The sequence below is a fragment of the Akebia trifoliata genome, chromosome 15 (assembly GCF_017979445.1).
Source record: "Akebia trifoliata isolate Shusen 1 chromosome 15, ASM1797944v1, whole genome shotgun sequence".
Lineage (NCBI taxonomy): Eukaryota > Viridiplantae > Streptophyta > Magnoliopsida > Ranunculales > Lardizabalaceae > Akebia > Akebia trifoliata.
Genome location: NC_141389.1, coordinates 509,453 through 534,112, shown reverse-complemented (window position 1 = coordinate 534,112; position 24,660 = coordinate 509,453). Strand labels below are relative to the sequence as shown.

At 34.6% G+C, this 24,660-nt stretch overlaps 4 protein-coding genes across 4 annotated transcripts; all 4 read left to right on the top strand.

Moving 5' to 3' along the window:
• Positions 1 to 943: 943 nt before the first annotated feature.
• Positions 944 to 3,839, top strand: LOC147383741 (putative glutathione S-transferase). Its single transcript, XM_086426696.1, has 2 exons — positions 944 to 1,261; positions 3,296 to 3,839. Exons 1-2 carry the CDS (start codon positions 947 to 949, stop codon positions 3,656 to 3,658), a joined length of 678 nt encoding a protein of 225 aa, XP_086282822.1. The 5' UTR covers positions 944 to 946; the 3' UTR covers positions 3,659 to 3,839.
• A 5,811-nt stretch (positions 3,840 to 9,650) lies between these two features.
• LOC147383740 (putative glutathione S-transferase) lies at positions 9,651 to 10,918 on the top strand. Its single transcript, XM_086426948.1, has 2 exons — positions 9,651 to 10,005; positions 10,339 to 10,918. The coding sequence occupies exons 1-2, from the start codon at positions 9,691 to 9,693 to the stop codon at positions 10,699 to 10,701; spliced, it is 678 nt and encodes a 225-aa protein (XP_086283074.1). The 5' UTR covers positions 9,651 to 9,690; the 3' UTR covers positions 10,702 to 10,918.
• A 2,640-nt stretch (positions 10,919 to 13,558) lies between these two features.
• Positions 13,559 to 16,482, top strand: LOC147383739 (putative glutathione S-transferase). Its single transcript, XM_086425763.1, has 2 exons — positions 13,559 to 13,889; positions 15,962 to 16,482. Exons 1-2 carry the CDS (start codon positions 13,575 to 13,577, stop codon positions 16,322 to 16,324), a joined length of 678 nt encoding a protein of 225 aa, XP_086281889.1. The 5' UTR covers positions 13,559 to 13,574; the 3' UTR covers positions 16,325 to 16,482.
• A 3,311-nt stretch (positions 16,483 to 19,793) lies between these two features.
• LOC147383738 (Ribosomal protein L18e/L15 superfamily protein) lies at positions 19,794 to 23,542 on the top strand. The gene is made up of 4 exons (XM_086425762.1): positions 19,794 to 20,384; positions 22,338 to 22,421; positions 22,612 to 22,701; positions 23,023 to 23,542. Exons 1-4 carry the CDS (start codon positions 19,974 to 19,976, stop codon positions 23,290 to 23,292), a joined length of 855 nt encoding a protein of 284 aa, XP_086281888.1. The 5' UTR covers positions 19,794 to 19,973; the 3' UTR covers positions 23,293 to 23,542.
• The last annotated feature ends 1,118 nt before the right edge of the window (positions 23,543 to 24,660 follow it).

Here is a 24,660-nt window from a genome sequence, read left to right as displayed (position 1 = left end):
TTGTAATCGACTTTTTAATGTAGGAGCATACAGCCTAAAAATTGTGATCCTAATTATTAGATATATTTGCTCTCTATTTAGTGGACAATCAATCAGACAGATTAGCCTACTATGCAGACCACATCGATAAGGACAGTGGGCCCGTGGAACGCTTAAGAAGAAGTTTCCTCCTTTAGAAAAGTACATTTTTTATGAGTAATTTAGATACTACCCCTATGAGTTTTGATAAAATTTTAAGATACCTCCATATTTTTCAAACAGTTGGCATACCTTTCGTCTTCTACTATAGACAAATAAAAATGACATAAATACCCTCATTTTCAACTTCTAATAAAATAGGAATTTTAGGAAAATTGAAGTTTTTGAAAGTTTCATGATATGTATTGAGGTTGAATAGGTTAAAAAGCAAGTTCCTCTAAACATTGAAAACTTCAAATACAAACAATAAAAATCTCATCCAAAGATTTGGGTTAGTAATCAATCATGGTCCTTCATAAATAACGGATCGGGCACGTATCTGGGCTTTTGCCCAATCCATAGACTATGGTCTTGTCCAAGGACTAGTCCTGGGGCATGAGCAACACTCACACATCACACATACTGGGTCAATGAGGGTGCACCCTTGCATGTAGTTCCTGAGGAATTGATACTTATATTGGGTATCAAACTCACGACCAGCCTACCTATAGGCATTAATTACTAATTGATCCGTAATTGCCATTAAGCCAACCCCTCGGGGTTTACTATGTTCAATTTATTAACATTAACGAGTTTGAATACGACATATTTTCTTGAGAAAGTCAAGGTGTATTGTCTTCGTAAGTTTAAAATACGTAAGGGTACCTCAAAATATTCACCAAAACCCAAAGGGGTATCTCTAAATTACTCTATTTTTTAATTTGAATAAGTCTATAAATACATGTAACATATGGTGTGTGTTGCATCAATGGAGAAGGAAGAAGTGAAGCTATTAGGGACATGGGCAAGCCGTTTCAATCTGAGAGTTATTTGGGCATTGAAACTGAAGGGAATCGAATATGATTTCATCGAACAAGATCTCTCAAACAAGAGTGATCTTCTTCTCCAATATAATCCTGTTTATAAGAAGATCCCAGTTCTTGTCCACAATGGAAAACCCATCTGTGAATCTCTCGTCATCGTCGAATATATCGACGATATGTGGAAGGAGAATCCAATACTGCCTAATGATCCTTATGAGAGAGCCATGGCACGTTTCTGGGCCAAATTCGGGGATGATAAGGTAATAAATTTTAGTAATTGTTATGAGTATTTACATGTTCTTATATTGACACATTAAATTTTGATTATAACACACCAAATTAATGAAATTTATTTTACACAAATTAAGAAAATAGATCCACCAAACAAGGATTATTCATGTTAAGCACGTGGCATACTCAATCAACTCTTTGACGTGGGGGTGTGCCAAAACCATAAACTCTATGCCTCGGGATACACAACCCCACAAAGTTTGGTTTTGGCACACCCCACGTCTGGGGGGAGTTGATTGAGTATGTCACGTGAGGAAGTCATATTATCATGATCTGATGAAGGTTTTATCATAGACGACTTTGCAAAATAAATCAAGGCTAGAAGATGGAGTTTTCAACGGGAAAAAAAATCGGAAGAGTGTTTTAGAAAAAAAAAAAAAATCAAGTTGTCAAGAAGCATAATATTGATGAAGATGATTTTGATATGGGCTTAGACCCATAGCTTGGTTGGTTTGACACGTTACAAAATAACTTTGAGATCATGGGTTTAAGTCAACTTACTTACCCTAAAAATAAAGTTGAAGATGATTTCAACATGTTCAGGAAAAACAATTTTTAGTCATAATTAGATCAAATATTTTAGTTGAAAATTCTAATAACATAAGACATGATTATGAGTAGAGACAAATGGAGGAACAAGATTCGTTTAGCCAACCTCAAATCCATGGAATAAGGCTTTGAGGATGCCAAATGGAATAAAGTTTTCACCCTATAATTTGAAATCTGAATAAGATGGAATTTCTTAGGGAGTTTTGGTAAATTATTTAAGAATGGGGGGTTTTCAATCATTTTTATTAATCACATAGGCATGGCAATGGATCAATTCGATATTGAATCAGTGCCACTCTAATCTGATCCGATCCAAACGGATTAATGAATATGTGAACCGAATCTGATCCGAATGCACGTCTTATTTTGAAATTATCAATGTTCAACAATTTTTAAAAATCTACTTTCCTACAACAAATATAGAGAGAAATAAAAAAGACAAAAATATTTTATCTAAATGTATTTATATGAAATTAAGAAAAATCTTAATATGTTGGGATTGGATTGGTGTACATCCAATCACATGCCCTTGTTTTTATATGTTCGGATTGAATTGGTGTACATCCAAAAATCTGATTTTTCATATTTTTTTGAATCAGATCGATTTGGACATCGAATATATTTCAGATCATTGCCAGCCCTACATAGTCAAAGGCAATATGTGATCAGTTCGTACCACAAATATTACTCAAATGTGGAGGGCATGAATAAACCACCCCATTATTTTTTTGAATTGTGATATTCTGGCTACCCCATGTGACATACTCAATTGACTCTCCTGACATGACAAATTCGAGAACTGTAGATCTGTATGCCTTGGGATACAAAAAATTGCACTTTCTCATAAAAATGTGTATCCCAAGGTAACCATGTATCCTAAGGCGTACAGATTTACGATTCCCAAACTTGTCATGTTAAGAGAGTTGATTGAGTGTGCCATGTGAATGATTTTTTTAACACCCTCACATGGCATATGCAAAATACTCTCATGATGTGGCATGTGCTACAATCGTAGATCTTTTGCCTCAGGATACACAATTGTACATATTTTTTGGGATATGAAAATGTGCATCCCGAAGATAAATCTATGGTTCTAGTACATACCACGTCAGGAAAGTATTTTTAGTATGCCACGTGGGGGAGTTAGATTATCACGACTATTTTTTTTTTCCTTTCTATAAGGTATCAAACAAAAATAAAAACATGTCAAATGTGAAATCTTTGATTTTTTCATCTTCCTATGTCCCATAAGTACAACATTTGAATCAATAGAGAGCCTTTTCTTTTGTATATATCGATATTATGACATTCAAATTCTTTTCCGATATTTGCATCTGGTGTGTTATAAACAAAAGTTAGTGTGTTACTATTGTACCCATAGATTATCATCTTCATCTAACCTATATGAGAGCTCATAGAGTTCACCATTTTTCCTAAATTTTTTCAAAATGTAGTTGGTGCCCTCGATATGGGGGGTTTTCTTGAAACAAGGGAAAGAACATGAGGAAGCTTTAGTTGCAACCATGGAGAACTTGGAAATCTTAGAAGAACAGCTCAAGGGGAAGGTTTTTTTTGGTGGGGAAGCGATTGGACTAGTAGATATTATCCTTGGTTGGACTGCAAACTTGATCAGCGTCTTAGAGGAGATTATCGGTTTGAAGATTATCGATGAAGAAAAGTTTCCATTACTATCATCATGGATGGAGAATTTCTCAACCTCTCCAATCATTAAAGATACTTGGCCACCTCGATCTAAACTAGTTACCAAGTTTCAACTCATCCGAGAGATACGACTCCAATCAACATCATCGAAATGAAACAATTATGATCTCTAGCACTGAGTGGGACTTATAGTTCATGTAGATGTATCTTTAAGTCGAATGAAGATGTTCATCAACATCTTGAATAAGCCTGCATTTTCATTTTCATGCATTTATGTTATGTCTGTCAATGTACACTGTTGATACGAAATAAAAGAAGAGTTGTGATTTTCTGGCAGCCCCTTTGATATACGCCCCAATATGATCCCTGACGTGGCATGGATTAGATCCACAGTTCTTTTTCCTCAGGATACACAACTGCACATCCCCATAAATATGTGCAGTTGTGTATCCCGATGAACAAAAATCTATGATTCTAACACATGTCAAGTAAGGGGGCTTAAAAATCATTATTTGAAAAGGAAAGATAGAACAAACGCTTGACATATGTTAGACATCAAGAGTTGAGTAATATTGTTGAAATCAGGATACATCAAGAATAACAATCACTAATAATGTCTAACTTGCCTTGTTAGGATCTCTTTTATGTTCTTTTTTTTTCTTTTAGGCCTTCTGTCATAGTGATACGCTATTACTTATCAACATCAACATCAACATCATTATAATCATCAACAACAACAACAACAACAACCACCACCACCACCACCACACGGGAGGGAAATGGGGATTTTCTAATAAAAAGAGTGCATTTTTTAAATGCATCACATTTTAAAATCTCAAGGTGAAAATGATTTTTTTTTTTTTTTAAATTCATAGAATTCCGTCCTTTACAATTGGTATTGGATCATGTTTTGGATGACACAAGGTGTTCTTAGCAAGCAATTTCGTTTTGAGTAATGATTTTCTGACGCCCCTATACACTCCCTGGCGTGGCATGTGCTAGAACCATTGATTCTTTTTCTCAGGATACACAGCTGCATATATTTATGAAGATGTAGAATCGTGTATCCCAAGAGAAAAAATCTATGGTTCTAGCCCATGCCATGTCAGGGGGCGTGTACTAGAGGGGCGTCAGAAAATCACGACTCTTTTGTTTTTCCAGAATGGGTAGGAGAGAGAAAATGACTTTCTTATTATTTACATCATGTGCGCCACAAGTCAAATCGATGTTGGACTGTGAGCAAAAATTTGACATATTTAACAAAGGCCAATAATATTCATAATTAAGAGAAATATTTAAGTTAAAAAAGAGCAAGAAGAAATTCCAAAAGATTGTGGATGAAGATGGTAAAAGCAAATACGAACACTTCCAATAACATAAGACGTGATTATGGACAAAGTTAAATAGAGAAGCAAGATTCGTTTAGTTGACCACAAATATTTGGGATAAAGTTTTGAGAATGCCAAATAAAAAAGTTTTCACCCTAATTAGTAATTTGAAGAAACCAAATTAGATAGAATATTTTTTTTGAAGTGTTTTGGTAAAATATTGAAGAAGTGAGTACTTCAATCATTTTTAATATAGGCTTAAATCACTATATGAAAATTGGAAAATTCAACAGGAAAATTTGTCAGGCTAAGGCCCACAAATTTTAGAAATCGAATTTCGATGGCCCAGGTTGTTGGAATTTTTGATGTTCTTCGATTCGATGGGTTAGAGCCGTCTAATTTATTCCGTCCTCCATTAATTTGATGGTTTCAGTCTGTTGAAAAAACAAATTCCACAATAAAAAATTGATGATCTAGGGTTGTCGAATATGGATTTTTTTCACACTGTGAATGTACATCAAATATTCATTAAAACATAGAGAAATATGTCTAAATTACCCAATAAAAAAATTCATAAGCCCTAAAATAATTGAGATTTGATGTTAGCGAAAAACGGTGCTAAGATGATGAACCAATGAAATGGTGTCATGTAAACGTGAAATTCAAGCAAGAAAATCGCTCAAAAACTTCACAATTTTCGCACCACTAACCAACCATCTTTTCTATTTTTCCAGACTTGTGGCATTGTGTTATTGGTTCATGGCCTCTCAAATTAGAACACAAGAGCTTCCTTAGAAAAGATAGAAAAATAGAAAAACAACTTCATCTGTTGTGTTATAAACAAAATTAAATTTGGTGTGTTAATATGGGCTTTCTCTTTTGTAATCATTAGATTATCATCTAAGAACTCATAGAGTTCATCTCTTTTCTCTCTTTTTTTTATTCTTAATTTTTCAAAATACAGTTACTAGCATCAGTATGGGGGGTTTTCTTGAAACAAGGGAAAGAACGTGAGGAAGCCTTTGTTGAAACCATGGAGAATTTGAAAATCTTAAAAGAACAGCTCAAGGGGAAGAATTATTTTGGTGGGGAAGCAATTGGACTAGTTGATATTTTCCTCGGTTGGACCGCAAACTTGATTGGTGTCATGGAGGAGATTATTGGTTTGAAGATGTTCGATGTAGAAAAGTTTCCATTACTGTCATCATGGATGGATAATTTCTCAACCTCTCCAATCATCAACGATACTTGGCCGAGACGATCTAAATTGGTTACCAGGCTTCAACTCATCCGAGAAATACGACTCAAATCAACATCATCTGAATGAAGCAGTTGCAATGGTCGGGACCCTATAGTTCATGTCAGCATAGATGTATATCGCATAAAGATGTTCATTGACATCTAAAATAAGCCTAAATTTTCATGCTTTGTGTCATGGGTGTTTAAATTGAGATATGGATTTTACACTAAGAAAGAAAAGGGAAGCTTAACATATGCCCCTTGCATTTACTACCTTGTGTGAATTACCATTTCGTGAGCTGAAAATGAGTTATTTACGATTCTAACTTATTATTCATTTTAACTGTTTACTTATTTACCTTTCTAGTGAGCCTGTATTCAACACATGGCTATAAAAGGTAAATTCATCAAATTGTCCATATAACAAGAAAAATATATTGTTCTTAAAAAAAAATATGAAATTAAGTATATGGCAATTTTTATAAATATTAAAAAAGATGATTGGTGTAAAGGTATTTTTCTTGATTTACCTCGAACAACTCAAATCTCTCTGATGGGAGGTTCTCTTTCTCCACGATCACGTTGGGGCACTGTTGTGGTACTTGTCAATTACTCTTTGATGCTCAAATTAGAATTAAAGTTATAGAAAATAATAGTCAAGAGATTCAATCACATTCCAAAAGTCTTTTCTCTCGAGGCTCTCCACTTCAATTTATAAATCATTTCCTTTCCTTAAGGACCCATATTGTCACATCACCTGCCCCATTTTTTTTTATTCATGGGGATTCCTACTTATCATCTTTCTAAATCCTTGAGCCTCTTAATGTAATCTCTTATATGATAGAAAACTATTCATTTAATAATTCCACGATTATTATACCTCCCCAATTTGAACTCAAAAGATAACAGGTCCATTCATCCTATTATCCTCTCCTGGTCTGCCCCTCCCTACCTAAGGATGGGCATAAACTCATCGCGACTCAGCTATGCCATGATGAGTAGAGTTGACGATCACAAAGTTTAGGTACAACACATCTGGGCAGTGTCGGATCTTACATGACTCAGCTGCAAAAGCATTCTTAGATTTGGACGTGTATGGCGTCCAGATCTAATTCATCTTCTGGAACCTCATATTGCACTTCTTGATGTGGAAGTGGATACAAACCATATAAACTTTTTTTTACTCATATCTCGAGAAAAGCCTCGGGATCACTTCAGCGTTAATCAAAAGAAAAATTTGTCAAATTTGAACTCGATTTTAACACAAAATTTCCTAGATTCTTACCATAGTTTCATCAAAGGACAGTGGGCTCAAAAGAGTTTTCTACATTAGACTTTAGACGTCAATATCGAGGGCGGCATTGAAAGTTGACTCAACAACTCTTGGCATGTAACGTGAGATCACTACGGAGAAAATTAAGCTAAAGTTACCTCTTAAAAAAAATACAATTTTTTATAAATAATTTAGATATCAACCCTCCGTACTTTTGTAAATTTTTTAGATACTTATATGCAAGTTCAACCTGATGGTATACCCCTTGACTTTTAGTCTTCTATGTGAAACAAATGAAAATGAAATAAATACCCTTGATCTTCTCCAAAACCTGTCATCTTCGATTCTTGTGTTAACCACCCAACTACTCTAGAAGATTGATTTGTTGGAGTGGTGGAGAACTATGAATTTAGAAGGTCATAGGACTTAATTGGGTTATGACACACCCAAGAGTGGAGGAAAATACTCCCTCTCACCCATAAGGGTAGAAAGAATCGAAACCCATGACTCATACAAACCTACAACTCTAATACTACATTAACCAGTAGAACTATGAATATAATAGGGTCACAGGGCTTAATTGGGGTATGACACTCGAGAGAGTAGAACAAAATATACACTCAACATCTTGAAAGCTTTTTTTTTTTTTTTTTTCCTTTCGCGTTTATCATCAAGAGAAAAATAGAATTTTTAGTGGAATTGAAGACAATGAATATTTTATAAATTAAAAAGAAAAAAATTAAGGATTTTGGGCAAAAGGTTTATGATGATATATAGATTGAAGACTTTGAACACAACAACAAAACCTTATACAAAGATTTGGATTTGCTAATCGAATCTTATTCCTTCAATATTCGACAGAGTCAAGTCTCGTGTTATTAAAAGTGAGGCTACACATATCATCATTCATATTTTTACTCTTCCTCTCGATGTTTTACAGCAACTCCAACGCAAATAACCATATTAGCTAGGCATAATTAGGCATTTTATTATGTAGAGCCATTTTTCTTATTCAATGGATTTGCACTTCAAACGTACTATCCAAAATGACTCTCCATAAATATTTTAATGATTTTTAATTTATTTATAATTTTACACAAAATTCAGTTGAAGTAAGATGACTCCCAATTGTCATCAATTTTTTTTACTGCCAACAAGTAAAGAGAGAGAATCTTACTCTCTTATTTTACTTCTCTCCAAAAAATTTCTAAGTAAAAAACCTAATGTAGAGTGCGTTGGAGTGGATTCAAAGGCCTCTGGCTCTCTAAAGTGACACTGAGAGATGATGCAAAACTCGAGCCCGAATGCGTAGGAGTTACTCTTAGGATCTTTAACTTGAATACCTTCTTTTATTTGAGATTTTATTGACCTTTTTTGAACATGTTCATATCATCTTAGTCAACTTTCTTTTAATTTATCGTGCTCTTATGTTTGATCTCTTCTCTTCTAGGGTTAACGTGCCTATTCTATTACATTCCTTTCCCTTTCCCTTTCCCCTTCTTGGGTGAACCTGTTCCATTGCCTGAATCCAAGAATGATGATGTCTTGTCCTAACATGGGTTACCTTCGCTAAATGTGTCGGATTCTTATATTTTCTTGAATACACTCATTTCTAATTTCAACTTTGAGAATCTTTCCACTTATTAAACTAAACATCTTCATCTTTACTATATTCAATTTATTAACATTAAAGAGTATGAATACAGCATATTTTTCAAATAAAATAAAGGTGTATTGTCTCATAAGTTTGAAAATACATAAGGATATCTCAAATATTTAGCAAAACCCAAAGGGGTATCTCTAAATTACTCTACTTTTTAAAAATATATATTTTTTGAATAAGTCCATAAATACCTATAAAAGAGACCCTAAGCAGTAATGACACATATTGTGTGTGTGTGTTTTGCAATAATATGGCAAAGCCAGAGTGTCGAGGGGCAACGGCAAGAATGGAGCCAGGGGAGGGGTTGAGAGGTGGCAACTACCAAAACATTTTGTGAAATCATCTTATGTTTCACGAAATTATACATTCCAGACTATTAAATAAAAAAAAATGTTTTTCTTTACAAATTATTTTCTAAACGATTAAAAAACTATTGTGTCTTTGATATTAATAAAGATAATGTTAAATGGATTAAATGTAATTTAACATATAAATTAAATAGCTTGAAGAGATCAAAGATTATGGTATTTAAGTCATTTAAAATTAATCTATAAGACAAGACCAAGGACAAGGGGTATCTCGTCAATTCGAAAACATAGTGGTAAATCAATTACTTACATTATAATTGTTTATATATAATTTGCCCCCCTTGAAGAAAATCCTGGCTCCGCCCCGAAACAATTAATGGAGAAAGAAGAGGTGAAGCTATTAGGGACATGGTCTAGCCCTTTTAATTTGAGAGTTGTTTGGGCATTAAAACTGAAGGGAATCGAATACGATTACATCGAACAAGATCTCTCAAACAAGAGTGATCTTCTCCTTCAATATAATCCTGTTTATAAGAAGATTCCAGTTCTTGTTCACAATGGAAAACCCATCTCGGAATCTCTCGTCATCGTCGAATATATCGACGACACGTGGAAGCAGAATCCAATACTGCCCAATGATCCTTATGAAAGAGCTATGGTACGTTTCTGGGCCAAATTCGGGGATGATAAGGTAATTAATTTTAGTCATTGTTATAAGTTTTTTTGGTTTTTTACATATTTTTATATTGCCACACCAAATTTTGATTATAACATGTCAAATTAATGAAATTTTATTCATATAAAATAAGAGCATAATAGAGGAAGAAAGTGGGTATGACAAGCTCTTATATTGCCACACCAATTTTTTATTATAACACACAACTTCATCTGTTGTGTTATAAACAAAATTAAATTTGGTGTGTTAGTATAGGCTTTCTGTTTTGTAACCATTAGATTATCATCTAAGAACTCATAGAGTTCATCTCTTTTCACTTTTTTTAATTCCTAATTTTTCAAAATACAGTTACTACCATCAGTATTGGGGGTTTTCTTGAAACAAGGGAAAGAACATGAGGAAGCCTTTGTTGAAACCATGGAGAATTTGAAAATCTTAGAAGAACAGCTTGAGGGGAAGAATTATTTTGGTGGGGAAGCGATAGGACTAGTTGATATTTTCCTCGGTTGGACCGCAAACTTGATTGGTGTCATGGAGGAGGTTAGTGGTTTGAAGATGATCGATGAAGAAAAGTTTCCATTACTATCATCATGGATGGATAATTTCTCAACCTCTCCAATCATCAAAGATACTTGGCCGAGTCGATCTAAATTGGTTACCAAGTTTCAACTCTTGCGAGAAACACGACTCAAATCAACATCATGTAAATGAAGCAGTTGCGATGGTCGGGACCCTATAGTTCATGTTGGCTAGATGTATATCGAATAAAGATGTTCATCGACGACATCTAGAATAAGCCTACATTTTCATGCTGTGTGTTATGGGTGTTTAAATTGAGATATGGCTTTTACACTAAGAAAGAAAAGGGAAGCTTAAAATATGTGCCTTGTATGTACTACCTTGTGTGAATTAACTTTTCGTGAGCTGAAAATGAGTTATTTGCGATTCTGGCTAACTGTTCATTTTAATTACCGAAACGTGAATGATCACGCTTTCGTTAAAAAGATAGTCACTTTAGAAACCTCTGAATTCGTTATCATTCACGTTTTGGTAAATTTGTCAAAAGTTGACCACTTTTTGATAAATTTAGGGGTCCTACTCAAAATTCACTGGCAAAGAGTGGAGAGGCCCAGGAGTTTATAAGGAGAGAGACAAGACAATTTGTGTATGATGTGGGACTAAACTCTACACTTTTTTATAAATATCCTTACTACGCTTCTCCATGACCTTCAAAGTAGATTAAATATGTGGGGGCATCCATGCCATTTAGTCTAACCTAATACGTATTACCATATGTCATTGAAATTGACCTTTGTTGGTGAGCAAGGAATCTATGCTTTAAGGGGTGATTCTTTTAAGCAAACCACATTCAGAGGGAGTATTATTTGTGGGAGAACTCAATTATAAAACACTAACTTACGGGAGTTGACAACCGTTGGTCCCAGTGAGTTGTTATCAAACATACCCAAATATATGTATGTAATTTAATGCGAGGTCTTGTTAATAGGGCACGCGTTAGAGTGCAATAATACACTTGAGAAATTAATATTTGTTCTGAAAATACCCTCAATTTTTTTTTACCAAATTACCCCAGAAGACTTATTCCCAAGGTGTACTTATTGCACTTTGACTTGTGCCCTTTAATGTGATGCGTTTCTTCTACTCTTACCCATTTGTTCTCCTATTGTGACTACTTTCTTCTTCTTGCATGCTCATTCATTAAATATAAACGTCATTAGTCATCAACGAGAGAAATGAAAGAAGAGATATATACTAAAACATGATCAACTTTTGAAGAATTTACGATTTCGGCTCATTGTTCATTTTAATTAGCAAAACTTGAACGGTAACAAATTCAAAAGGTTTAAAGTGACAATTTCGAAGGTTTAGAGTGACTATCTTTCAAGTTTTGCTATTTTTTGCGAGATAGTCACTTTAAACCTATGAAATTATCACTTTAAAACCTATGAATTTGTTACCGTTCACGTTTTGGTAATTAAAAAGAACAATGAATCAGAATTGTAAATTCGTCAAATTCAGAGACTTCAAAACCAATAGAACTATACTATCTCTCATGATACAATCGACAACAACAAAGTCTTATCTTAAAGATTTAGAGTCGCCTAAATAAGTCTTGTTCGACTATACCACTTTTTTCTAGAGTCAAATCTTCTATTATTGAAATTGAGTTCACGTTTGCTTTCACATTCTTTTAGATTTTCATAATTTTATAGGATTTTCATCTTTAATATTTTTTTGGGATATTTACAAAAAAGTGATTAACTTTCGACGAATTTACGATTCCAACCAATTGTTCATTTTAATTACCAAAACGTGAACGATAACGTCATTATTTCGCAGGTTTAAAGTGACTAAAATAAGTACTTTAAAACCATTGAATTCGTTATTATTCTAAATTTTTTTTTTTTATAACGAAAATGCAATCATTCACGTTTAGATAATCAAAATGAACAGATAGCTTAAATCGTAAATAACTCATTTTCAGCTCACAAATTGGTAATTCCCCATATTTTCTTCTAGTAGGGATTGTAATCGACTTTTTAATGTAGGAGCATATAGCCTAAAAATTGTGGTCCTAATTATTAGATATATTTGCTCTCTATTTAGTGGACAATCAATCAGACAAATTAGCCTACTATGCAGACCACATCGATAAGGACAGTGGGCCCGAGCAACGCCTAAGAAGAAGTTTCCTCCCTTAGAAAAGTACATTTTTTATGGGTAATTTAGATACTACCCCTATGAGTTTTGATATATTTTTAAGATACCTCCGTATTTTTCAAACAGTTGGCATACCCCTTGACCTTTCATCTTCTACTATAGACAAATGAAAATGACATAAATACCCTCATTTTCAACTTCTAATAAAATAGGAATTTTAGGAAAATTGAAGTTTTTTGAAAGTTTCACGACATATATTGAGGTTAAATAGGTTAAAAAGAAAGTTCCTCTAAACATTGAAAACTTCAAATACAAACAATAAAAATCTCATCCAAAGATTTGGGTCAGTAATCAATCATGCTCTTTCATAGACAAGGGATCGGGCACGTATCTGGGCTTTTGCCCAATCCATAAACCATGGTCTTATTCAAGGACTAATCCTGGGGCATGAGCAATTCTCACACATCACCCGTACTGGCTTTTGCCCAATCCATAAACCATGGTCTTGTTCAAGGACTAGTCCTGGGGCATGAGCAATACTCACACATCACCCATATTGGGTTAGTGAGGGTGCGCCCTCGCAAGTGGCTCTTGAGGAATTAATACTCATATTGGGTATTGAACTCACGACCTGCCTACCTATAGGCATTAATTACTAAATGATCCGAAATTGCCATTGGGCCAACCCCTCGTGGTTTACTATGTTCAATTTATTAACACTAAAGAGTTTGAATATGACATATTTTCTCGAGAAAGCAAAGTGTATTGTCTTCGTAAGTTTGAAACACGTAAGGGTACCTCAAAATATTCATCAAAATCCAAAGGGGTATCTCTAAATTACTCTATTTTTTTAATTTGAATAAGTCTATAAATACATGTAACATATGGTGTGTGTTGCATCAATGGAGAAGGAAGAAGTGAAGCTATTAGGGACATGGTCAAGCCCTTTCAATCTGAGAGTTGTTTGGGCATTGAAACTGAAGGGAATCGAATATGATTTCATCGAACAAGATCTCTCAAACAAGAGTGATCTTCTTCTCCAATATAATCCTGTTTATAAGAAGATCCCAGTTCTTGTCCACAATGGAAAACCCATCTGTGAATCTCTCGTCATCGTCGAATATATCGACGATACGTGGAAGGAGAATCCAATACTGCCTAATGATCCTTATGAGAGAGCCATGGCACGTTTCTGGGCCAAATTCGGGGATGATAAGGTAATAAATTTTAGTAATTGTTATGAGTATTTACATGTTCTTATATTGACACACTAAATTTTGATTATAACACACCAAATTAATGAAATTTATTTTACACAAATTAAGAAAATAGATCCACCAAACAAGGGTTATCCATGTTAAGCACGTGGCATACTCTATCGACTCTCTGACGTCGGGGTGTGCCAAAACCATAAACTTTATGCCTCGGGATACACAACCGCACAAAGTCTGGTTTTGGCACACCCCACGTCTGGGGGGAATTGATTGAGTATGTCACGTGAGGAAGTCATATTATCACGACCCGATGAAGGTTTAATCGTAGATGGCTTTGCAAAATAAATCAAGGCTAGAAGATGATGGAGTTTTCAGAGGGAAAAAAATTGGAAGAGTGTTTCAGAAAAAAAAAATCAAGTTGTCAAGAAGCATAAAATTGATGAAGATGATTTTGATATGGGCTTAGACCCATAGCTCGGTTGGTTTGACACGTTGCAAAATAACTTTGAGATCATGGGTTCAAGTCAACTTACTTACCCTAAAAATAAAGTTGAAGATGATTTCAACATGTTCAAGAAAAACCATTTTTAGTCATAATTAGACCAAATATTTTAGTTGAAAATTCTAATAACATAAGACATGATTATGAGTAGAGACAAATGGAAGAACAAGATTCGTTTAGCCGACCTCAAATCCATGGAATAAGACTTTGAGGATGCCAAATAGATTAAAGTTTTCACCCTATAATTTGAAGTCTGAATAAGATGGAATTTCTTAGGGAGTTTTGGTAAATTATTTAAGAATGGGGGGTTTTCAATCATTTTTATTAATCACATAGGCGTGGCAATGGATCAATTCAATACCGAATCAGTGCCACTCTCATCTGATCCGATCCAAACGGATTAATGAATATGTGAACCAAATCCGATCCGAATGCATGTCTTATTTTTAAAATTATCAATGTTCAAATTTTTTTAAAAATCTACTTTCCTACAACAAATATAGAGAGAAATAAAAAAGACAAAAATATTTTATCTAAATGTATTTATATGAAATTAAGAAAAATCTTAATATGTTCGGATTGGATTGGTGTACATCCAATCACATGCCCTTTTATTTATATGTTTGAATTGAATTGGTGTACATCCAAAAATCTGATTTTTCATATATTTTTTGGATTAGATCGATTCGGACATCGAATATAATTCAGATCATTGCCAGCCCTACATAGTCAAAGGCAATATGTGATCACTTTGTACCACAAATATTTACTAAAATGTGGAGGACATGAATAAACCTCCCCATTATTTTTTTGAATTGTGATATTGTGACTACCCCATGTGACACACTCAATTGACTCTCCTGACATGACAAATTCGAGAACTGTAGATCTGTATGCCTTGGGATACAAAATTGCACTTTCTCATAAAAATGTGTATCCTAAGGGAACCGTGTATCCTAAGGTGTACAGATTGACCATTCCCAAACTTGTCATGTTAAGAGAGTTGATTGAGTGTGCCATGTGGGGTAGTGAGATTATCACGACTTTTTTTTGTTTTGTTTGAGTAATGATTTTTTAACTCCCTCACATGGCATACTCAAAATACTCTCACGATGTGGCATGTGCTAGAACCATAGATCTTTTGCCTCAGGATACACAATTATACATATTTTTTGAGATATGAAAATGTGCATCCCGAAGATAAATCTATGGTTCTAGTACATGCCACGTCAGGAAAGTATTTTTAATATGCCACGTGGGGGAGTTCGATTATCACGACTATTTTTTTTTCCTTTTTGTAAGGTATCAAACAAAAATAAAAACATGTCAAATATGAAATCTTTGATTTTTTCATCTTCCTATGTCCCATAGGTACAAAATTTGAATCAATAAAGAGCCTTTTCTTTTGTATATATCGATATTATGACATTCAAATTCTTTTCCGATATTTACATCTGGTGTGTTATAAACAAAAGTTAGTGTGTTACTATTGTACCCATAGATTATCATCTTCATCTAACCTATATGAGAGTCATAGAGTGCACCATTTTTCCTAAATTTTTTCAAAATGTAGTTGGTGCCTTCAATATGGGGGGTTTTCTTGAAACAAGGGAAAGAACATGAGGAAGCTTTAGTTGCAACCATGGAGAACTTGGAAATCTTAGAAGAACAGCTCAAGGGGAAGGTTTTTTTTGGTGGGGAAGCGATTGGACTAGTAGATATTATCCTTGGTTGGACTGCAAACTTGATCAGCGTCTTAGAGGAGATTCTCGGTTTGAAGATTATCGATGAAGAAAAGTTTCCATTACTATCATCATGGATGGAGAATTTCTCAACCTCTCCAATCATTAAAGATACTTGGCCACCTCGATCTAAACTAGTTACCAAGTTTCAACTCATCCGAGAGATACGACTCCAATCAACCTCATCGAAATGAAACAATTATGATCTCTAGCACTGAGTGGGACTTATAGTTCATGTTTATGTATCTTTAAGCCGAATGAAGATGTTCATCAACATCTTGAATAATCCTGCATTTTCATTTTCATGCATTTATGGTATGTGTGTTTAAATTGAGATATGGTTTTTCTTGCATTTATGTTATGTGTGTCAATCCATACCATTGATACGAAATAAAAGAAGAGTTGTGATTTTCTGACACCACCTCTGATATATGCTCCCTGATGTGGCATGGACTAGAACCACAATTTTTTTTCCTCAGATACACAACTGCACACCCTCATAAATATGTGCAGTTATGTATCTGATGAAGATAGATATATGGTTCTAACACATGTCATGTAAGGGGGCTTCAAAAAACGAAAGATAGAACAAACGCTTGGCATATGTAAGATATCGAGAGTTGAGTAATATAGTTGAAATCATGAAATCAAGATATATCAAGAATGACAATCAATAATATGCGATGACATATTGTCCAACGATCAATATATTTTTTTTCTAGCATATACCACCGCATATGCGAACAATTCGTATTGGTCGTACGTGATTGTATATGTTATTTAACAACATTGCATGAGTACAATCATCAATAGAAATAATAAAATAACAATTACTTGTAGCAACTCCAACTTTTCTACCTATACCCATTTTAGTGGTTATGCATGGTAATTATGGGTATCCATGAGATACACACTCCAACCGTGCTACCTATACATTGTTTAATTCAATTTAGATATAAAACTTTCAAAATTGACTTATTTTCAACATAAGTACCTAGATTTTTTTTCCTCCAAAAAAGAGGACAATAAAGTAAGAGTCTCCGATGAGTTGCTCTTAAGGAACAATTAAAGTCATTGAACCGAAAGCAACTCCAACTAGTCTTTAAAGGGTCCAGTTCAGCAACAAACATTTTGGCAAAACATTTTTCAAAACATGGGTTAGAGGTTTTGGAATGAGCTGATTTTTGGTGAGGATGATCTCTACGGTGAGGAGATCATCCTCACCAAAAATCAGCCCATTCCAAAACTTCTAGCCTCAGTTTACAAGTTGAAAAATCGTGGACTATCCATTTTTTGTAAATCATTTTTGATGGAGTTAGAAGTTTTGGAATTGGCTGATTTTTGGTAATGATGATCTCCTCACCGAAGAGATCATCCTCACCAAAAATCTGCCCATTCCAAAACCTCTAACCCACGTTTTGAAAAATGTTTGCCAAAATGTTTGTTGCTGAACATTTCCTGTCCTTAAAACTCTAGATTTAGAGATAGAAACATCAAAACCTAACTTCAAATGATCTCTACTTTAGAGAAAGTGCTTCTAAATCACTATTAACATCTCCAAATATAGATCGATGGAGAAATTTGAGAGAATGGAAAGTTTCTTTAGCATATTTTAGGGTTTGAGATGACTTATCTATCCATCTCGTTGGTGACAAATCAAACGAGATTTTAAAACCATGGCATTATCTCCTTTTTTTTCATAAATCTCATTTTTGACCCCTTTTCATGGAACATATTTTAAATACCAATTTTGTCCCCTTCTCTAATAGAGAATAAGTTTGCAAGTTATTTGGAAACATGTAAGATAAAAGTAAAAGAAATGAGAAATAAAAACTAACCTAGAATTTCTATTAACATGCCAACTTGTTCTTATAACACACCAATCTATAAGTATATATTGATTTATTTTCAAAAGAATTGGTGTGTTTTAAGTAAAAAAAACTTCGTATGACAATAAAATCTCTCTAATAAATAATTGAGTGAGAATCACCCACACATAAATTGAAATACCCAAAATAGACAACAACAACACAACCCTAAATAGACTTTGTAGGAGACTGAACTGGAAGTGTAGGGGCATTACAGGCAGCAAAAACATTGTTCAATCTAAGCTGCAAAGCGGATCCCCACATTTACTATTTGCACACCGATATATGGCAACATGTGTAACCACGTAACACATGTAGCTTCAGTACTTTTGTGCTATGGTCACTCGTACGGGTCAACGAAACTCGAACGAGTCAAAACTCAAACAAGAGGAAAAAGAAAATTTGTGGTGTTTTAAGCCCGCGTGGCCATCATCGCACCTTCTAAGAAGAGGGAGCTCTGACCGCGGGCAGTCTTCATCGCAGGCAAAACCCCATCATCATCTCACCAGGGCAGGCCGCGGGCAGAACGAAACGGCGCGTTTGAGCCAAAAGAAGCGCTACCAGCCGCCGCTAAGGGGGGCAGCATTTCAAACGGCTCCGCAACCGTTTCAAGCGACTTGCCCTTGAAGAGAGAGAAAGGATGCTACCACTGCTCAGATAAGATCAAGTAGTGAATGAGATTGTTTTAGGGTTAGTCCATCCTTTATATAGAGAGATGCTATTGGCAACCCAATATTTTACTTATCACATCCCAATTTCTTAAATTACTCATCACACACCAATTAAAGATTATTAAACGCACTCAGGTTTGACTCAAGTTAAATGTCTCAATATTACAAGGGATTTCTCGCAAACGTGTGCAACTTATATTCAAATGCAACATTGTTAATTTTATTGGCACCCCAACTTTATATTCCTTTATCATTTTATTTTTTTTAATTGGAATGTGATAAATAAAAGTTGAGGTGCCAATAATAGCTCTATTTTCTTATGAGAGCTTCTATTGCCACTCTAATTTTTACTAAGAGCACTCCAATATATTTACAAGTTGAGGTGCGACTTGGTCTGGTTAAAACTAAGAATTGAACCAAACTAATAGTTTTGAGGTTTGATTTGGTTTGGAACTACTTTTCGTTCAATTATGATTTAAGAAAATGTAGAACCAATCACTTGGTTTGAATCTCGATTTAAGGCATGTATCGAATCGAACCAATTCGAGAATAAATGTTGATGTGGAGGTGCGTGTTAAACGATAAATTATTTTTCTCGAGATACAAATGAAAAAAAAAATGGTTTTATGCGCACCCCTACGATAACATAATGTCTAATGTAAGGGTGACAATCTTAACACGATCCACGAATACAAGACAAAAATTAATGGATTTGGATCATAATAGTGTTGACTTGTCTAATACAATTATTAAATGAGTGATGTCTAAGAGGTATCTTAAATGAATCGTGATGATCTGACCACCCCACGTGACAAACTCAATCGATTACCTTGACATGACAAGTTCGACAACGGTAGATCTACACTCCTCGGGATACACGACTGCACTTCCCCATAAAAATGTGTATCTCGAAGAATTCACATCTACGACTTTCAAACTTGTCACATCAAGTAATCGATTGAGTTTGCCACATGGGGTAGTCAGATTATCAGATTATCGCAATTCATCTTAAATATCAAAAATTATTTAAGGGTTTTGAAGGGTGGGATTATGTTACGATCGTTAGGTTAACACAAACTTTTCATTCCATTAACCACGTAGGTAGTTTTGGAGCATTGGTTTGAGTCATAACAGAATTGACTCGTTAAGACTTGATGAATCGACCGAGATAACCAGGATCCTTAAACCCTCCCTCTTGACTCACTGTCCTCACTCCTCAGTTCTCACATCTCAGGAAAAGAAAACCCTAGATTCTGCAACAAACCTAGATTTCCTTTGATGAGATCAAACCCTGTAAAAAGAAGATGTCGATGAGAAGATTATCATCGTTATTAACAACGACAATCCGCCATTGTTCGATCTACAGTAGACCTAGTTTCACCTATGCTACAATCTCATCAACATCTCCATTTCACTCTCTTCATCTCTCAATCCCTAACCCTAAACCTAACCCTAATGACATTTTATTCTCACATGGAATTAGGGCTTATAGTCTGCTTAGTTTGAATGATCTAAGAGACAACAAAGGAGCAAGAAAGAAGAAGAAGAGGAAAGGTCGTGGGATTGGTTCTGGATTGGGTAAGACTGCAGGGAGAGGTCATAAGGGTCAGAAAGCGAGAGGAACCATGAAATTTGGGTTCGAAGGAGGTCAGACTCCGCTTCGTCGTCGATTGCCAAAACGAGGGTTTAAGAATCCTTTTAGCCTCACATTTCAGGTACTCCTACTTAAAATTTCTATCTTTTCTTGTTCAGTTTGGAATTTGGATTGATTTAAGTTTAAATGTAGCTTTGTTTTTATTTTTTGTTGTATTTATGTCAGAAGATGATGATTTTGTTTTGTTGAAGAATTACAAGTAGAATCGAAACAGGAAAGCTGTAAACTTGGGATGAGTTGATCTTTAATTAATTAGAAAAAAGATTCTAGAATTTTAAACTTAAGAATAATCCTCAATGTTTGGGTCTGTTTTGATCTGCATTTTACACTAAAAAAATCCAAAATTTTGATGATGTAAGAAGATCATGGATCTTCTATTTAAGGGTATGGTTATTCTTCTCTTAGTAGCTGCAAATCTAGTTCTGATCAAGCTAACCATTGCTGAACTTCTACATTTTTTGTCAATCTGCTTTCAATTTTCAAGTTCTCGACCAATAGCAACCCATCAAAACAAGACAAATTCTGTAGTAGCGCTTCTATGGAATTTCATATTCTTGGATCTAATAATAGTTAGTTTTTTATGAGTATGATATCCTTGTCATGGAGATGAATCATAGGGCCATGGAGATCATACTCTCACTGAAGATCAGCTCATTACAACATTTCTATGACTGTCAAAAGTGGATGCAAGTTGAAAAAAATTCTTGACCCTCTACACCATTAAAAATTGAATTTCACATTTGATTGGGTTAGAAGTTTCAAAGAGGGTTAATCTTTTTGTGAGGGTGCTCTCTATGTAAAGGGGACTATCTTGACCAAAAGGCTCTCCTTGACTTATCTTCAAGATTGTCTCATGAGACCAAGAAGTTCACTGAAGTCAGATCTTGAGACCAAAAAAGCTACTCTCGAGAAGTTTAAGATTCTACTTTCATGGAACGTTAGAGTTGGTAAAGATTTTTGAATGGGCCCCCACTTTATATATCTTTTGAAAGCCTCACATACTGAATTAGAACCTTAGCAAGTGGTAATGGACCTTATAGCCATTGTTGCTGAATGGACTATCTGCTTCCTGTATGCACTCTATTGGTATGGTTTGATCATATATCTAAGGATTTACATGGTTCATTCAATTAAGTGTCCTACTTGGAGATTTCTTAACCATGTGAATGTATTAAGAAAATAGGGAAATCAAGAATGAGTTTATTCCTTTACTTCGTCTGAATTTTTTTTTTGGATAGATAATTGGAAATGAAAACAAGTAATGATCACCCACCAAGAAAAAGAAAAACAGAAAGCAGGAAAAGGGAACCTAAATGTTAGAGAGGTTACAAACAACTTCCCAACAAACTAAAAAGTCTTCAAAAAAGATCCCTTTGAACTCCTTGAAGATCTTACACCAAAAGAATAAAAGGCCCAGAATCACCAAACCAACCTCTTGAATACAACTCGACTTTCCTTCAAAAGTCCTTGTGTTTCTTTCCTTCCAAACACCCCAAGGGTTAGCAAAAGGAGTAAGACTCCAAATCAACCTCTTCAAAAAAGTGAAAGCTAGCCCCCCACCCCCCCCAATTGAAGTCATTTAACAAACATGCCTCTCATTGAACTTTGGAGGCAACAATCCACACCAAAATGAGCCAAAAAAATAGCCCACACCTCCTTAGCCACTTCACAATGAACTAGCAAATGGTTCACTGTCTCTTCATCTCGCATACACATGCCTCAAATATTCGGCCCTCAAAAGCCCTACTTCGCATGATGAGTCATTAGGTTTTGTCCAAGTTCTTATATCCATTTGATTTCCATATTGGACATTTATTCCATATCTGTCTTTAGTTCAGTTCATCGGTGTGAATAAAGAAGAATGCACAAAATATTCATTTTATTTTGTTTTTAATTTTTGGATTTCATATTTTTACCTTTCAGAGAAAGGACTAATTTTTTTTTTTTTTTTTGATACGTAAGGACTATTGAGATGTCTCTTTCTGATGAATTATTCTTATATTCTTTGTGGCAGCCAGTGGGATTGGGAAAGATTGCAAAACTCATAAATGCAGGAAAGATTGATTCTTCAGAATTGATTACAATGAAAACTCTAAAGGTACTGATTTTTTTTTTCATAATCGTATTCTTTGAGAATCCCTTACCCAAGGTGCCACCTTGGTGTGCTGGTAAATCTGTGTATGATAATATCACAGCCCTGTGATCCTTCACCTTAAAACTAAGAAAAGAAAAACAATTCCTTAATTTTCATTGGCTTTGGTTGAGACTAATTATTTATGTGACAATAGGACACCGGGGCTGTAGGGAAGCAGATTAAAGATGGAGTAAGATTGATGGGTCGTGGTGCTGAACAGATTACGTGGCCCATTCATCTCGAGGTAATCTTTATTTTAACAACTTCTTACTATTTAACACCAAACCTCTCAACTTATATCTTATTTTTTTCATACCCCTTTGCTTTTAAACTAATGATATACCCCCTTGACCTGAGATGACTTCTATGAGATTAACATAAATGACTTAAATATCCCCCATGAACTGGGTTTGTCCAAGAGTGGTGAACTCCGAAACGTGAACTTTAATTTGTAGCGAGCAAACCAATGGACCACGTAACATAGGTCCATGATGTAATATGTGTTGGTCTGCCATATTTTTCATTCAATACAAACATCAACCAACATGAATGGGTGGTGTTGCAGGTGTCAAGGGTGACAGTTAGAGCAAAGGAAGCAGTTGAAGCTGCTGGTGGGTCTGTCAGGAAGGTGTATTACAACAAATTGGGTTTTCGGGCATTGCTTAAGCCTGAATGGTTTGAAAAGAAGGGCCGATTACTGCCAAGAGCAGCTAGGCCTCCCCCAAAGCAGCGTGATAAAGTTGATAGTATCGGCCGCTTACCTGCCCCTACCAAACCGATTCCATTTTCGCTTGAGGAGAAAGTTGAAGCTGCAACAACTCCATCTGCTACATAAACTTAAGTTTAGTTTGTTTTTGTTCAAGATGTAGAACATAGTTGATTTAATTTGTAACAGATATTGTTTATAATAACTTGGTTTTGGTGAAAACCCAGTTTGGGTTTCATAATCAGTCAAAAAAAATTAGCTTGTGGAGTTGTGGAGAGCATGAGATGAAAATAAGGTCATGAAATGAAGACACTTCCATGGTTTTATGAAAATTCTTTGCAGAAGAAGCTATACAAGGTGGATCTAGACTTGAACATTATACTTGACTGGAGAATTTTAGTTGTTAGATTTGTACGCCCCAACCCCACAGACGTGGATTTTGCTTATTTTTGTTACTCAAACCATTTGAACTCATCGTTTTCATAATTTTTTTTTGGATTTTTGGCATCTCAAATGAATACTTCATTCCATTAGAAAGGATTTAAGATGGAAGAAGTCATTTTCAAGGATTTTTTTTCAAATATTTTGAAGTTGTATGTATAAAATTATGATTTTTCACTTTTTTTCTTTTTTCTTTTCCCTTAATTTTTGGATGAAAATCAATCAAGAATGATTTTTTTTTGTTTGAAATCATCTAAAGAAGTTGTTATGTCTAGCTTTTAGTTGATCTTTCCACCTATTTTTATTGAAAAACTCAAAAATTGAAAATGGGTGGGTTTTATTAGTGGTGAAGTCGACTATAAAAGTTATGAACTCGACGATAAATAAAAAAAACAGTGTGTTTGCCAATAATAAAGGATCATTAAGAAATAAAATTCTACTAAATGTGCTATCAATCTATTGCTCAAAACTTAGGGATTATTTAAAAATAGATCTCTCCATCAAGGTCTTTTAAGTAATTTTTGGGTGATTTAGACATGCCCCCACACCTGACCTCAGTTGTCTAAATAAATTAATGGAAAAAAAGACTCAAATGCCCTCCTTAATCTCTAGTTAAAAACTTGGATTTTTCTTCGTAAACCAATCCATTTTCAACTTCTTTGGATAAAATTTCTTATTTAACCAACCAACTAGAGAGAGTCAATGTCAAAAGTTTGAGATACCCCCTGCATTTTCAATCTAACGGCATACCCCATGACCATGGTCTTCAACGAAATATTGACAACTAATGTCTGAACAATCACCATTTTCAACCTTTCGCCCAAAACCCTAGAATGACTCCTCGATAACCTTTCATATTTAATCTTAGATTATAGTGATAAGATCGCCACTTATTCTCTGCTCAAGTTGATTAATTACTTGATTTTCTTTACTATTTAATCTTCTAAATTAATGGGAAGAAAATAACTAATTATTTTTTAATTTAATCAGTTTGCCAAATAAACCAAGGGTTGAGGAGTCTTGAGGATCATAGGTTTTGGTGGATGAAGGATTATT